At 45.9% G+C, this 15,809-nt stretch overlaps 1 protein-coding gene across 2 annotated transcripts in view; it reads left to right on the top strand.

Annotated features, from left to right (window-relative positions):
- DGKE (diacylglycerol kinase epsilon) overlaps window positions 1-12,995 on the top strand; it is a 28,559-nt gene extending 15,564 nt beyond the window's left edge. For both annotated transcript variants that reach the window (XM_055130735.1, XM_004608644.2), the window contains exons 9-12: window positions 2,190-2,261; window positions 4,502-4,629; window positions 4,920-5,031; window positions 6,343-12,995. In XM_055130735.1, coding sequence (XP_054986710.1) covers window positions 2,190-2,261; window positions 4,502-4,629; window positions 4,920-5,031; window positions 6,343-6,522 — 492 coding nt within the window. In that variant the 3' untranslated portion in view covers window positions 6,523-12,995. The remainder of the gene's footprint in view (window positions 1-2,189; window positions 2,262-4,501; window positions 4,630-4,919; window positions 5,032-6,342) is intronic.
- Window positions 12,996-15,809: the final 2,814 nt, after the last annotated feature.

Raw genomic sequence — 15,809 nt, 5'->3', positions numbered from 1 at the left:
TGTCACTGTTGACCCTCAAGTCTTTCATTCCAGTACACTGTAACTCGGAGAGATTTTTGTGAAATTCGAGTGCCAAATTGTTTTCCAGCCTGTGTTTGCTTAGGTTTAACTAAGCAGGATATATGGTCGTTTATCTTGCTTTTTTTTGGGGGGGGGGACACACCCAGCTATGCTCAGGGGTTACTCCTGGCTTTGCGCTCAGGAATTACTCCTGGCAGTGCTTGGGGGACCATATGGGATGCCGGGGATCGAACCCGGGTTGGCCACGTGCAAGGCAAACGCCCTCCTACCCGCTGTGCTATCGCTCCGGCCCCTTTTTTGCTTTTTTTTTTTTTTTTTTTGGTCGTTTATCTTAATGGCAACTAGAATCGGAAAGAAACTTGATGCAGGGATAAATTTTTTGGCCAAGCCATTCATGGTAACTCTTGTTACCAACACTGGATGCATTGACTTGAAAACGCTCCCAGAGGCAGATGGGGTAAGCAAGGGGCAGTAGCTTGTTTCCTCGTCTCTTAACCAAGATCATTGCTTCTGTCGCTGATACAGTCGATGCTGTACAGTTGATGGTGATGGGAGTTCATTGGGGGATTTGTGGTGGTGGTGGTGTTGATGGTGGTACTGTAGCTGCCATGACGGGAATCCAGTGCACTCACATGAGCAAGACACGTACTCTGCCACTGAGCCACATCCCACCCCCTGTCTGTCCCCCACCCCCATTCTTTCGCTTTGTTTTTGATTTTTTGTTATTTGGGCTTGGGTGGAGTCTTTTTATTTGCTCAGGAGCAACTCCCAGCATGATTCGTGGGGGTTGAGGGCACCATGTGGTGCCAGCAGCCAAAACTAGGGCGCTGGCATGCAGAGCAGGCTTCCATCCCCTGGGCCACACCCAGTGATGCTCAGGGCTCACTCATTGCTCGGCCCTCTGGGATCACGCCTGGAGGACTTAGGGGACCTTGTGGTACCAGGGACCAAACCCAAGTTTGCCACATGCAAGACAAGTGTCTTCCCCGCTCTACTGTCTCTCCGGCCCCTCAGTGATTGAACTTTATTTTAATGATTGAGCAACAGGATGTAAAAACTAAATGGAAAATAGCTCTATGCTGGGTTCTCTTTTACAAAGATTTAAAATGTATAGTTTCTTTTAATGGGATTGGAGCGATAGCACAGCAGGTAGGGCATTTACCTTGCAGTGACTGACCTGGGTTTGATTCCTCTGTCCCTCTCGGAGAGCCCGGCAAGCTACCAAAGAGTATCTTGCCCCCATGGTAGAGCCTGGCAAGCTACCTGTGGCATATTTGATATGCCAAAAACAGTAACAAGTCTCACAATGGAGACATTACTGGTGCCCTCTCGAGCAATTTGATGAGCAATGGGAATGACAGTTTCTTTTTATTTATTTATTTATTTTTGCTTTTTGGGTCACACCCAGCAATGCACAGGGGTTACTCCGGGCTTTGCACTCAGGAATTACTCCTCGCGGTGCTCAGGGGACCATATGGGATGCTGGGAATTGAACCCGGGTCGGCTGCGTGCAAGGCAAATGCTATCACTCCAGCCCCGACAGTTTCTTTTTATACAGAAACTAAGGTCTTATTAATAATTGCAGCTCACGTATTTGCTAATATCTCTGTTTTCATTAGCCTTTTGTATTTGAAAGTGATTATAAAATCTTTGATAGGTGTATCTTCTTAAACAAAATACTAGGAAAAGGTAGAATTTCATTAATTTTAGCAGTATTTTTTTTTATAGAAATGCAGCTCTTTGGATAAACTGGGAGAAGGTAGCATTTAATCATGGACCACCCCTATCCCACATTGCCCTTGGAAAGGGGATTAGTTAAATACAAAATTAATTGTTGTGGGGGCTGGAGCGATAGTACAGCGGGTAGGGCGTTTGCCTTACATGCGGCCAACCCGGGTTCGATTCCCAGTATCCCATATGGTCCACAAGGCACTGCCTGGAGTAATTCCTGAGTACAGAGCCAGGAGTGACCCCTGTGCATCGCCAGGTGTGACCCAAAAAGCAAAAAAAAAAAAAAAAATTAATTGTTGTCCCTTCTTTCCATCTCCATTCTAAAGAAACGCAGCTCTACACTTATATCACAGAATTTTGGTTCAATGTAGTTTTCTTAATTTTTTAAATAGCATATTAAATTGCTTTAATATCATTTTTCTGTCCATTTCTCATAGGCTGTTTATTTATTCTATGGAACCAAAGACTGTTTAGTACAAGCATGTAAAGATTTGAATAAAAAAATTGAGGTAAGCTTTTAAAATTTTAGGTGCTCTCTGCATTATGATTTTTTAAAACAAAAATTTGGATTTTTCTGTTAACATTATGTTACTATAGGAAGTATTTCCTGTTTGCCAGGCATTTCACTAAGTGCTTCACAATTATTATCCTGCTAATTCTCACCACAACCCTTTAAAGTCTCTGTCTCATGGGACTAGGACAGTCCTAGTCCCATGAGACAGAAGAAAGAGAAGGTTGTTTAGATGAAGTAATTTCCCCAAATTTGTCCTGTGCCCAGACATACTCGGGATGTGAACCCAGGGTTATCTGTTTGATTCTTAGTGTGGTGGCCTCTCCTCATATATGAGAATGAATCTGAAGTCATTCAGTGCAGTGAGTCTGGTACTGTGTTGAATAACTTCAGATTAATCAGAGGAATTTTGAACCCAGTGTTTCATTAAGTTATGATGCATCTCTTTTACATACTTTGGCAGAATAAACATGAAGGAGCAGTGAAATATGGTCTTGTTAAACTCTTATTACTGCAGCCTCCCTGGTAGCATACTGTGGCAAAGTTGAATATGTTCCTTCCAGTAAGAATCTGTAATGGTTAGTAGCAGCAACCAAGAGATTCATACAGGGAACCCTTGAACTAGCACGTAAGTAGCTAGACAGTAAACACCTCGGGTAAAGGCTCGACAGAAGGAGCTTGGAGCAAGGAGCTTGGCTCTCGGGTCAAGAAAAGCTGCATTTCCTAAGTGTCCAGTCCAGCTGAAGCAGAGCTGAAACTAGACACCCAGAGCCTCCATGCAGCTCTGACATGGCAGAATGGAAGCATCATCCATTTTCAAAAAAGAGCTTTTTCAGATGTCTGACTATATTTCCTTTTTCCTGAGTTTCGCTGACACTGCTAAAGGAAAGCACAGAAGATGACACTGTAGGGTGGTGGGTGGGTAGGGGGTGACTAACAAAACGGGCACATGCTTGGCATACAGGACCCCAGATTCAGTTCCCAGCACTGCCTGGTCTGATGAATACCCCCAGGTCTGGCCCGAAAGAAAGCATGAGAGCAGTTGGTTTCATTGTCTTGATTTTTTTTTTTAATTTATACTAATCTTATTTGTGGAGTCACCCATGAAATGCCAGACACTATCCTAGGTCATGAAGATAAATTGATCAGTCCCTTGCTCCGAGTTAATTATCTGGGAATGGCGGGAGAAAACATTTACCACAGTGCAGTATGGTATGAGAAGGGTTATGACAAAGAAAATATACTGCTTTATGAAAAATAATAGATGATATATAATCCAGACAATGTATAGCCTTTTGAGATATCAAGAAGAAAACAAGTTTTTCTGGTTAAAGTGACGAATGGGAATCTAAAACTTAAGTAACGGCCTGAAAAATGGTACAGTGGGTAAGGTGCTTGCCTTGCATGCAGCCAACCCAGGTTCAAGCCCGCCACAGGGCACACGTTCCCCTGAGCTACACCAGGAATGATTCCTGAGCACAGTCAGATGTGGCCCGTAAATTAAGAATCAAAAGTGTGAAGGAGACAAAAAGGATTCTAGAACAGCGTCAGAGAGCAGAGACCCGGGAGCAGGAGAGAGCACAGCTGTATTTGTAGGAGGTAACTAGTGGCAGAGCAAGGAGCAAGGGCTGGGTCTGGGGAAACGGAGGGGCCAAATCACAGCGGGCTCTGCCGCCTGCTAAGGAAGTTGGGTTTCAGCCTGGGCCCTGAGCCAAGCCACCAGGGGTGGCAACAGATCGGCATTTCTTAAGTGTCAGATACAGCTGCTCTTGAAATGAACGGGAGGAACTGAGAATTCGCGACCCAAGGCTTAGGAAGGCAACTCGCCGTGGGGGCGGGCAGGTGTGGCTCCCTCCTGGGCAGGCTGGGTGGGGAGGTCCCGGGGAGGGTGCTTGGTAAGCATGTTGTGTGCAGCTGGATATACGGAGCTGGACCAGTGAGCAGAGGTGGCAGCGTATCACAGCATCAGGGCAAGAACCAAACTGGCCCTCGGGTCTGGCAGGGCAAGAGACAGGAGCTTAGTACCCAGCTCCGAGGACCATCATCGCCGTGAGGCAGGAACTGGGCTCTCCGCCGTGCCGGGAGGGAACCTTCCCGGAAGTACAGCCTGAGCTCCCCAAAGCAGAGACGAGCCGTCCCTCCCAGCTGCCGTGCGTGTGCAGCAGATGCGGGCTCGGACGCGGGTCTGTCTGGAAGCGGGGTCCCCTGGAGTGACTGACTACTTACGTTTCTTTAAAGCTAGAGCTGGATGGTGAGCGCGTGGACCTGCCCAGCCTGGAAGGTATCATAGTTCTGAACATCGGCTACTGGGGCGGCGGCTGCCGGCTGTGGGAAGGAATGGGAGATGAGACTTACCCGCTCGCCAGGTTGGTGCTTGCTTTCCATGCGTCCTGTCCATAGCCCTAGTCATTAACACTACCGTTTTTTGTTCATGGATTTTGTTTTTTTTGTATTTTTTGTCTTGTTTTAACATTCTTCCCCCCTCAGGCTTTCTGTTTTTCTGTTTCGTTATACTTCTTGGATAAAGGTATGTCTCGAATATGTGGCCGAACCAACCACCTTTGTTTTTTGTTTTGTTTTGTTTTGAATGGCCCCCAGTGAGGTGGATTTGATTTGCTGCCTGGTGCCCATAATCAGTTCCTTTTCCCGACTTTAGGCACGATGATGGTTTGCTGGAAGTGGTTGGAGTCTACGGGTCTTTCCACTGCGCCCAGATCCAAGTGAAGCTGGCCAACCCCTTCCGAATAGGGCAGGCCCACACGGTGCGGGTAGGTGAGAGGCGGCCATCCCAGGCTGCCTTGGCCCCGTCCGTGTCCGTTTCCCTCTGTCTTCCCTTTCCCGTCCCTTTGTTGTTGGACTGACTGACCGGGCGTCAGTCATGCACTTGGTACAGTGCTTGCCGATGGCCACACGCTTGGCTGCGGGGCTTCCCGAGAGTCACTCGCTTCCCACATGGGGAAGGTTGCAGAGCGAGGGTGGTGACGCTTGGGGATCACACCTGGAGCCTGGTGGGTTGGAACTTCCGGGCTCCTACTAGGCAGCCCGCACAGTGCCCCTGAGCCCAGCCTCCGGGGCCCAGCCCGTTTCTGAGCAGTCAGTAGGCAGGCAGAAATATTCCTGCTGTGGCTTTTAGCAACCGGTACTTCATGCCACGGATCCCCCCCCCCCCCCCGCGGCAGGAGCTGGAGTGGGATGGATCAAAGAGCAGGAAGCGTGGCCCTTGGTCCAGTAGAAGAACGAGAGCTTTCCTTGGAGAAGAACCCTGTAAACCCGTCTTTCGAGGCTGGAGTGATAGCACAGCGGATAGGGCGTTTGCCTTGCACGCGGCCGACCCGGGTTCAAATCCCAGCATCCCATATGGTCCCCTGAGCACCACCAGGGCTGATTCCTGAGTGCATGAGCCAGGAGTGGCCCCTGTGCATTGCTGGGTGTGACCCAAAAAGCAAAAATAATAATAATAATAATAATAACATCTTCCTCAGTGTGCTGCTTCTGCCCCCCACCCCATCTCCTCTCCGGGGGTGCTAAAGTGATTGGACCAGTGGGGCGGGTGTGGAGGTCGTATTGCCTCAAATACTTAATTATTCTGGGGGTGAAGCACCTGCCATGTACAGAGCCAAGAGTAAGCCCTGAGCACCGCCAGGGGTATGGTTCAGAAAACATAAAGTGATGGAGGTGTATTTTGTCATTTGGGTGGGCCACACCCAGCAGTGCTCAGGGCTTACTCCTCGCTCTGCATTCAGGAGTCACTCCCTCTGGGGTTTAGGTGACCACGGAATGCCAGGGATTGAACTCAGTGAGCCAAGAAGGCATATTTTAACTCTTGGGTAATTTGGGGGTTTTTTTTGTTTGTTTGTTTTTTTGTTTTCTGAAAAGGGGGGCTGCTGGCCAAATAAGTTTGGGAACCTCTGCTGTAAGCAGTTGATGAGTAAAGATATGATCAGAATCATTTTCTTCCGAGAATGAAGCGCTAAGGCGCGCCCCAGAGAAGAGTTAAGGGATTATAGGTGATGCTGAGGCAGACCGTTCTGAACATTGTCAGAGCTGATGTTTTCTCACGCTTTGTTCCCTGTTCCCAGCTGATTCTGAAGTGTTCGATGATGCCCATGCAGGTGGATGGAGAGCCGTGGGCCCAGGGGCCCTGCACTGTCACCATAACTCACAAGACGCACGCCTTGATGTTGTATTTCTCCGGCGAGCAGACAGATGATGACATCTCTAGTAATTCAGATCAGGAGGACTTAAAGGAAACTGAGTAAATGGATGAGGAGACAAAAACGTGATGTAGAGTTTCCTCAGACAAGTAATAATGCCTCCCCCGACCCCACTGTCGGAGAACTTCTCTATCTGCTGTATAGACCTCAATTCACCAGTAGTGTAATGGGTATACAATAATATAAGCAGCATTTAAAAACAGCCAGACTTCCAGCTGTTTATAAATGCCTGCCCTTTTTTCAAAATGATTTGATCATATAATACTTTTAAGAAGTCATGATGTAGGGCTGGAGCGATAGCACAGCGGGTAGGGCGTTTGTCTTGCACGCGGCGACCCGGGTTCGATTCCCAGCATCCCATATGGTCCCCTGAGCACCGCCAGGAGTAATTCCTGAGTGCAGAGCCAGGAGGAACCCCTGTGCTTTGCAAAGTCCTGTTGAGGGGCCGGAGAGATAGTACAGCAGGGAGGGTGCTTGCCTTGCATGCAACTGGCCAAGGTCCAATCCCCGGCACCCCAGTGCTCCCCTGAGCCTGCCAGGATCTCTGAGTGCAGAGCTAGGAGTAAACTCTGAGCACAGGCAGGTGTGCGTCTCCCCCCAAAAAATAAGTTACGATTATATGTGAAGGTGAAATGTTTTTCTTATTTTTATGTTTGAGGAGTGAGTCACTTTGAACACTTGCTTTCTTTCCCCTCTTTTCTTGAGCTACACATTTGATGGACACATTTTACATCGTGCTATTGCATGTTGGTGGAACATCTTCTTCATCTTCATTTTTAGTCTGGTGGCACCATAACATTTTAAAACTCATCTTGCTTTTTTACTATTTTTCCCCAAAAAAAAGGTGGTATGTGGAAACAGCAGAGTTAACACTGGGCACCCTTATGTAGCCTGTCTCTGAAGATTTTCTAAAACCTAGCAGTGACCAGGCAGATACTTAGATATCTGTTTCCAGGAAACCTTAACAAGAGAATTATAGGGGCCAGCGCTATAGTACAGCGGGTAAGGCGTTTGCTTTGCATGTGGCTGACCCGGGTTTGATCCCTGGCATCCCACATGGTCCCCTAAGCACCGCCAGGAGGAATTTCTCAATGCAGAGCCAGGAGTAACCCCTGAGCATTGCTGGGTGTGACCTGAAAGGAAAAAGAGAGAGAGGGAAGGAGAAAGAGAAATATTTCTTTTTAAAAGACAGTAGTTAAGAATTTTTTTTATCAAAGGAGCATTTTCAGGGGCCGGAGTGATGGTACGGCAGGAAAGGATGCATGCCTCACATGCAGCTGACCCAAGTTGGATCCCCAGCATCCCAGATGGTCCCCCAAGGAGTCAGTTCCTGAGCGCAGAGGCAGGAGTAACCCCTGAGCATCACTGGGTATGGCCCAAAAACCAGAATAATAGTAATAAAGACAAAGAAGCATTTTCAAATCCTCATATGTATTTAGCTTAATTATGTTAATTACTTTGTTGAGCCAGGTTTCAGCACATTGTTTTATTGTCTGGCCTAAGTGAAGGAGAACCACTGAGGGTGAGCTGGTGGGCATCATTGAGAGCCCCGGGGCTTTGCGCTCAAAACCCTTAGTTCACCCGCATCTCTTGATGAAAAGACCATGTTAGCAATTATTTTTAAGTGTACTGAAGAGAATGTAATAGATTAATTGTGGCCCTGGAAGTTGAGTGACGATCACTAAGTCTCAGTTCAGTTGAAGTTCCAGGTCTCGGATCTGAAGTATCAGCAGAGTTTCAGGGGGCAGGGGGCGCACAGAGTCCTCTGCTGAAACCTTTGTGTCATATTTATTTTTAAATGAAAGAGTTTTATATTTATTTATTTCCTTGTGGTATATATCTGTGTTTAGTGTTTACAGTATGTGGCTTTATTGAATGAACTGATCCCATAAATTCTGCGAGTCACAGAAATGTAGCCTGTTGGCTGCTGCGTAATTAAAACCCATAAAGTAATTTTCCCGCCAGGTCTATTTTAGTCTCATTCTTCAGAAACGTTTTTCAGTATTTTTAAAAGGTGAAATGACCTTAAAAAGAAAAATAGGGGGTGGGGAGAAACCGGGTCTGGAGCGATAGGACAGCAGGTAGGGTGCTTGCCTTACATTTGGCCTACTGGTGGTCAATCCCTGGCAACCCATATGGTTCCCCTAAACCCCACCAGGAGTGAGCACTGAGCACAGAGCCAGGAGTAATCCCTGAGCACTGCCAGGTGTGGTCAAAAAAAAAAAAAGAGGAATTAAATTGTCAGCAGCCTCAATCACTTGGAAGTTTTATTCCTCGCCCAAAAAAGTATTGAGGTAGTCTCAAGAGTTCCCATTAGAGGGCGCTCCTCTGCTTGCTAGCCAGTCCTTCCTCAGTGCCTGCAGTTTGCCCCACTGGGTATCGGGCCTGGGGCTTTCCTCACAGGCGCCCTCCTTGCCAGTTTGGTGGGCTTTCATGATATGAAATGCTGAAAGATAGGACTGTATCACCCAAAATACCACTAGCTCCCCTGCAGGATCCTATGAATCTACAATGTACAAATTTCCATAAATTCGAATTGTCACCCTCAGGCCATGTTTTGAAGGAACAGCTTGGTGTGGACAGTGGTCAGTGCATTATATGTGTACATCCTGATGCAGAATGCTTCCGTTTGACCGAAAGATTTTGTGAGCAGATCTGTTATTCGTCCACCTTGCACGGAAGGAAGCCTCTTACAGTGGTGGCTTAGTTGTCTAGATTTTCCTTTTAAAAAGCTGATCATGGGGGTTGGAGCGATAGTACAGCTGGCAGGGCATTTGCCTTACATGCAGCCCAGCGACCTGGGTTTGATCCCCAGTATCCCTTATGGTCCCCAAGCATCTCCAAGAGTAATTCCTGAGTACAGAGCCAGGCATAATCCCTAAGCATCACTGGGTGTGATCAAAAAAGCCCAGTTAAAAAAAATTTTTAAAAAGCTGATGATGTTTTTAGTCTGATGGATCTTTGTTTAATTCATGATCAAAATTATTTCAGATGCCACATTTTATGCACTGTTAAATTTACTTTGCTTCAGGTTATGTTTTGTCTGTAATTTATAGTGGTAACTTTGAGATCAAAGTAAATCATTATATTGGGGTATCAATTAAAACAATCAAAATAACTATGCAGTTTTGATTGTTACAACTGTAACCATGATGTTACTTTGGACGTAGAGCAAGTTTGTATATAATACCTTTCATTTATTTAAGCAGGTTGGTTTTTAATTATCATAATCCTGTCTCACCACCCCCACCCCCACCCCTTGCCCTCATAGTTTTTCCATTGCCCTAGTCACTCATTCAGATTGAATTTTTATTTAGGGAAGTTGAGAGCATCTTACTTAACAGAATTCATTTACTTTTTTAAGGCACACTTACTGAAAGTTTCAAATAAATGTGTAGACCTGTGCCTTTGCTTCAAGATTTATAAAAACAACTTATAAAGACATTTTGCAGTTGGTCATATTACCAGAGATTCTCCATTTTACACACTCACAAAAAAATCATAATTTGCAACAAGGTTTTCCTGTTTCATTTTGAATTATCTTTTTCAAAAATAAGACTTAAGTTCCTGCATTCTCAGGAAGAAAATACATGAAGTAAAGAATATATCTCTGTTTTCCAAGTTTCGTATTTTACTGTCTGTACATCCCTAACTCCTTAAGAACTTGATGGCTTAAATTCCTGACTACTGGCAGCTCTTACAGTTCCAAATAATACATGATGATAATTTTATTGCTCTTTCTACGTGTAATAGAAATCAGACTGACTTGTGTTTTAAAATGCAGGTTGTCTAGTGAGATTACATGATGCCAAGATGTGTTCTTGATTTTCTGCAGCAGTTAGCTGTGAACTTTTCAGATAGCTAATGTTTATAAAAATTTTATAGTCCAAAGTATTTATTTTTTATTTTTTTAGGGTGTGAAAAACATGTGCAGTGTTTGCTTTCTAAAGTACATTTGCTTATTTAAAGTTGTGAACTGTGCTGTGACTCAACAATATTAGTCTTTCTTGCTCTGTAATTATACTGAACTAGCATGTGAAAAAAAAATAGTTTGCATTTGTAACATAAAGTCATACTGTATTTATGGACATTATGAAAATTTAAATTTGCACTATCTAGAAAAATTTAAAGGTAACATTAATTTACAGGTTTATGTGGATCCAAACACCTGGTTTATACCTGTTCGCCTGAAAAAGTCAATGGAATGAGTGATGGTTTCTCTAAAATATATTGAAGCAAGAACCAGCACTTTATATAGAGAACTTTTTTTAATTTGACCTGATTTTGAAAAATGGAATGTAGATAGATTTTTTTAAAATCTTGACATTTTAAATGGGGGGGAGGGTGTGTGGAGGTGGTGTTATCTAGCCCAAGACAAATGGTGTGTTTTCTGCAGCAAGATGGATGTTTTGGTTGCACTTTTAAGTACATGCCTCTACCTTGCTGAAGTTTCCCTTTTAAGGCCGATTTCCTGTTCCTCTCTGCAACCAAACTACCTGGGTAACTGGTTGATGATAAATGCCCAAGCCTAACCCTCCATTCCACTGAGCGATGTCTCTGGAGTGGAGAGACACAGAGAGAGAGAGAGAGAGAGAGAGAGATCTGGAGTCGAGAGAGAGAGAGAGAGAGAGAGAGAGATCTGGAGTCTTCACTGCACTCCTGGGCTGTTGGATTCACAGTGGCAGTTTAAAGCTGCCATTCTTGAGGGGTTTGGGATGTCTGGAGCTCAGTGGTAGCAAGCATGGACCCTGGGGTTTGGAAGCCCTGGGTGTGAGCCCGGCAGCACATGGAAAATTAAGCTACTGATCTGTATCTCGTGTGTTCAGGCACTTGGCCTGGGCAGACTTGATGCAGTCAAGTTAATTGGGCGGTCTCAAGATCTGGCCACTTGATTGGCCTCCTCAAGTTATTCTCCTAAAGGAACTCTGAAAATTCCATTTCCTTTCGATCCACCTTGGTGTATTTTAGAGATAAGTTAGAAGCCTCAAGTTCTTAGGTGGCGCTGTAGCTTCTACACGACAATGTTTAGAGTCTTGGAGAACGAGCTCTTTCCCACCACCTCCCACCCCGATTTGATTTTATTTTAATAAAGTGGTTCACAGTAATTTACCGTGTTCAGTATTCCCACACCAATCCCACCACCATGACACCTTCCCACTGCCTTTAGCTACCCTCCCTACCACCCAAGTCTCATGTGAAGTGAGCAGCCTCCTGCATGGAGAACAAGTTCTTTCAACGGGGTTTTAGTAGATAAAATAGTTCCTCTTACCAAGTTCTTTCAACAGGGTTTTAGTAGATAACATAGTTCCTCTTACAGAAAAAAAAAAACACAACACTATGTTTTGGAGGGTTTAGAAGGAACTACTGTAGTGACTCTCACTTGCTTCTTGGAATCTGACCACTTGGCTGTCTCATAAATCTTCAAGGCATTTTGTTGACTAGTGAAGCACTGATTAGCCTCTATTTCTTGCATTTCTAATTTTAGACAAGTATAGAAACTGTCTGTGTAGTTCGGTAGTTGTGTCTATATTGGCATATTTATCCCAAGGGCCCTGAGATACGCTTGACAGGGCTCAAAAAGCTAAATTCCCAGTCCTAGAGAAAGAATCAAAAAGCTGTCACCTGATATAGATGCTGAGCTTCCTCACCTGCAGAAATGTCTGCAGAAAATCAGCCATCTAGAAGCTACAATGTAAATGTCTAAGATGTCAGACCCAAAACACCTCCTCAGTCTCCCCACTCAGTGCCAGAACAGAAGGCACTGGGCCGTAGGACAGGTGGGACGTTGCAAAGGGGGAGCTGGAAAGTAAAGTCAAGTTGCTTTCCTTGTCTGGCATTTCCCAGGCACGAGGGCATCCTCCTGGTAGGATGCGGCGTTTCTGCTGAGAAAGATCTCGTCTAAGGACCAGCACTTTGCAAAGTTGGATGGCGGGGTCCACCCTGTCCTCCCTACTCCACATCTGGCCTCTGCCAGCAGGGTCTCTCCAGTTTGGCCTGTTTGAGTGAATCGCACAGATACATTCTGTCTCTCGGATATGTTTTGGCTGTGTTTCGTGTTTCGGTCGTTTGGGGTTTGTTTTTGGTTCTGTTTCAGTGCCAGGGAATCCAACCCAGAACCTCATGCTTGGAAGGCTGCCACTCTCCCGTCGGGCTCCCCCCTCAGCCCAAAGCACTCTCTGATGTGAAATTCAATCAATTTTCTCCAAGTTGAGAGCATCCTGGATCCTCGGCCATGGTCAGTGTTGATGGCAAACTGAGTCAGATCTCTGAACCCACAGTGTCAAGGACATTTGTCGTGGCTTCACTCAAGCAAGCCAGCAGGCCCCTTGCACTTGGTTCCGTGTCTCCGATCCACAGTGCTCCACAGCCACACTTGGTCCTCCTGTGTGAACTCTTTTTTTTTTTTCCTGCCCTGGGTCTGTGATTTGGTCAGTGCCTACAGAGAAATGTAAATTCAAGCATTTGCTATGTTGATGACGTTTGTTTCTAAAATAAAATTAGAAGTGCAGCACTTTTAACTACGACCTCGTGTTGGTTTTTGACACTGAGATAAAAATAAGCGTCTTTCCGTTTCACAGGGTTCAGTGCTGGGGCTGCAGACGGGCATCCCTTGTGTGGAGACCGTTGGACCTGGAGGTGCATCTAGAATATGTGAATATGCATGATGTGGCTCTGGAACCTGTTTACTCTCCTGGTGGCTAGGGGAAGCCCCGGCGACTCTTTCTCTCAACGCCCGGGTTTGGAGGGCTCGGGCTGCTCCCCCACCCGGGGGCGGCCCAGGCCACGGGGCGGATGAAGGAAGAAATGAGGGCCAAGCCCGTTGGTGGTCAGTTGCCGTTTATTCCATTCTCCCCATACGCCTGTTCCAGTCTCACTAAGCTCCCCGTTCTAGACTCACACTGCCCCTCACTCCCGTCTCCTCCTGTCTCTCCACTCATCTCTCTGCGCTCCCTCTCGCAGCCACAACTCTTGTCTCTCCACACGCTTGCTCCTGCATTCTTCCCCCATGTTCTCCCTCTGTCCCCCTTGCCAGTCTCCACGCTCCACATCTCTCTCTATCTCTCTATCTCTCTCTGTCTCTCTCTCTGTCTGTCTCTCTCTCTCTCTCTCCCTCCCCCTTTCCCCCCACCCCCCCACATTGGGGGTAGACACCACACACACACACACACACACACACACACACACACACACACACACACACACACACACCCCCGAAGGCAGCAAAATCAACATATCAAAAGCCCTTTGCTCAAGGGCAAAATACCACTTAAGTGTGTTTCTGCTTACCTGAGTCCAATAACTTAACATCTTAATTCTACTTCTTAATGTTAGTTATTTTGTATGAACACAGTAAGAGATACATTGAGCTTGTAGGGTGGCTCTCGTAGGAACATCTCGCCACTGACTTTGACTACAGTGCTCAGGCTGGGTTAATTGTTCCTAACCCTAGCAGGGTCCGAGTCTAGTTACTGCTTTTTGGATCATGACAGCATTTGTCCATGATCATGATCTTAACTTACACTTAAGCATTCTGTCTCTTTGGCCAGACCCATTTTGATGCAACGGTAGCACATTGCTCACAGCTTGCCCTGGATCCATCCAGTCCCTCGTCGGGACCCTGCTTTGGTGCTAGGAAGTAAGGGCAACTGAGGCTTAGGTCAAGAGAACAGATGCCCCAGAGGTAATATTATCTGGAGTCAATTAAGTCCCAAGTTACAAAAGCATAGCAGTAAATGTCTTCTTGTGTTCATACAAAAAGGACATTGCTCTGAATTAACTATGCAAATGACTTAAGGAGAAGAGAAAAACAATATTTACAAGTCAACAAAGCACAAAAAAATCAGAAGTAAACGCAGAGGAATGGGAGCACTTGATAGGAGTAACCCAGTAAACTTAAGCTCCCTGTGGCAAGGCAGAAAGGACAAACCAATGTTGTCCTACAGTGATGTATGGGCGCAGAGTATATACATTTGAGTGACTCCCAGAGGAAAATCCCCCTTTATAAGCCCAGCTCATGAGACTTCTAGAAGATCGGTAAGTGTGATGAAGTAGCGGAGGAATTCATCGTATTTTTAGTTGGCACTGTGGAAAGAGTCTGTTTTCACTAAAATAGCTCATTTGAAACCCCAGCCTCTGCCATCAATTAACATTGAGCAAAGTTACTCATTCTCTGGCAAAACCTCAATCTACAAAAGTGGGAGTGAGGGACCGGGAATTGAATTCAAGTGGTAGAACAAATGCAAGGCCAGTTTTTGATCCCTAACACTGTGTGACACTGTCTGGAATAGTGCTCAGGTACCAGCAACACACTGCAGGTGGAGCCGCCATGGCAATAGTGTCCCCCCAAAAGGAGTAAATCCCACACAAAGGCTACAAACCCTTAAGAAGCTAAGATGTGGGGCTGGAGCAATAGCACAGCGGGTAGGGCATTTGCCTTGCATGTGGCCAACCCAGGTTCAATTCCCAGCATCCCATATGGTCCCCCAAGCACCACCAGGAGTGATTCCTGAGTGCAGAGCCAGGAGTAACCCCTGTGCATCGCTGAGTGTGATGTGTGTCCACCAAAAAAAAAAAAGTGCCCACCAAAAAAAAAAAAACAAAAAAAAGCTGAGGTGAATGGTCCAAAGAGAATACAGTGGGTGGGGCACTTGCCTTGCACCTGGCTGACCTGGGTTTGATCCCTGACCCACAACAGCTCTGTGAGCTCACCAGGAGTAAGTCCTGAGCACTGCCAGGTGTGGCCCAAAAGCAAAAAGAGTGAGGTGGCATGGCTATGTAAAATCCCCGGGACCAGCAGGGCCAGGATAAGTCCATAAGGGCCAGAGTGATTGTACAGCAGGTAGGGCATTTGCCTTACATATGTCTGACCCTGGTTCAATCCCTGGACCCAAATATGGTCCCCAGGGGCCTGAGCGATCGTACAGTGGGTAGGGTGTTGGCCTTGCACATGGCCAACTGAAGTTCAAACCCTGGCATCCCAAATGGTCCCCCAGCACCACCAGAAGTAATTCCTGAATGTAGAGCCAGGAGTAATAGCCCCTGAGCATTACCAAGTGTGACCCAAAAGGTCAAACAAACAAAACTCATGGTCCCCAGATCCCACCAAAATGAAACCCTGAGTACCTCTAAGAATACCCTCTAGCCAAGAAAAAAATAGTGAAATTATATAGAGATTACAGCATACTACAAAAAAAAAAAAACCCTCAGGATAAACAGCCACAAACATCTATATGCCAATAAATTGGAAAATTTATTAGAAATGGATAAGTCTTGACTAATACAACCTTCCAAAAGTGGATCAAAAGAAAAAAAATTTTTTTGGAAAAGGCAAT

This window comes from Sorex araneus, chromosome 3 (genome assembly GCF_027595985.1).
Source record: "Sorex araneus isolate mSorAra2 chromosome 3, mSorAra2.pri, whole genome shotgun sequence".
Lineage (NCBI taxonomy): Eukaryota > Metazoa > Chordata > Mammalia > Eulipotyphla > Soricidae > Sorex > Sorex araneus.
This window is presented reverse-complemented; position numbering and strand designations above follow the sequence as displayed.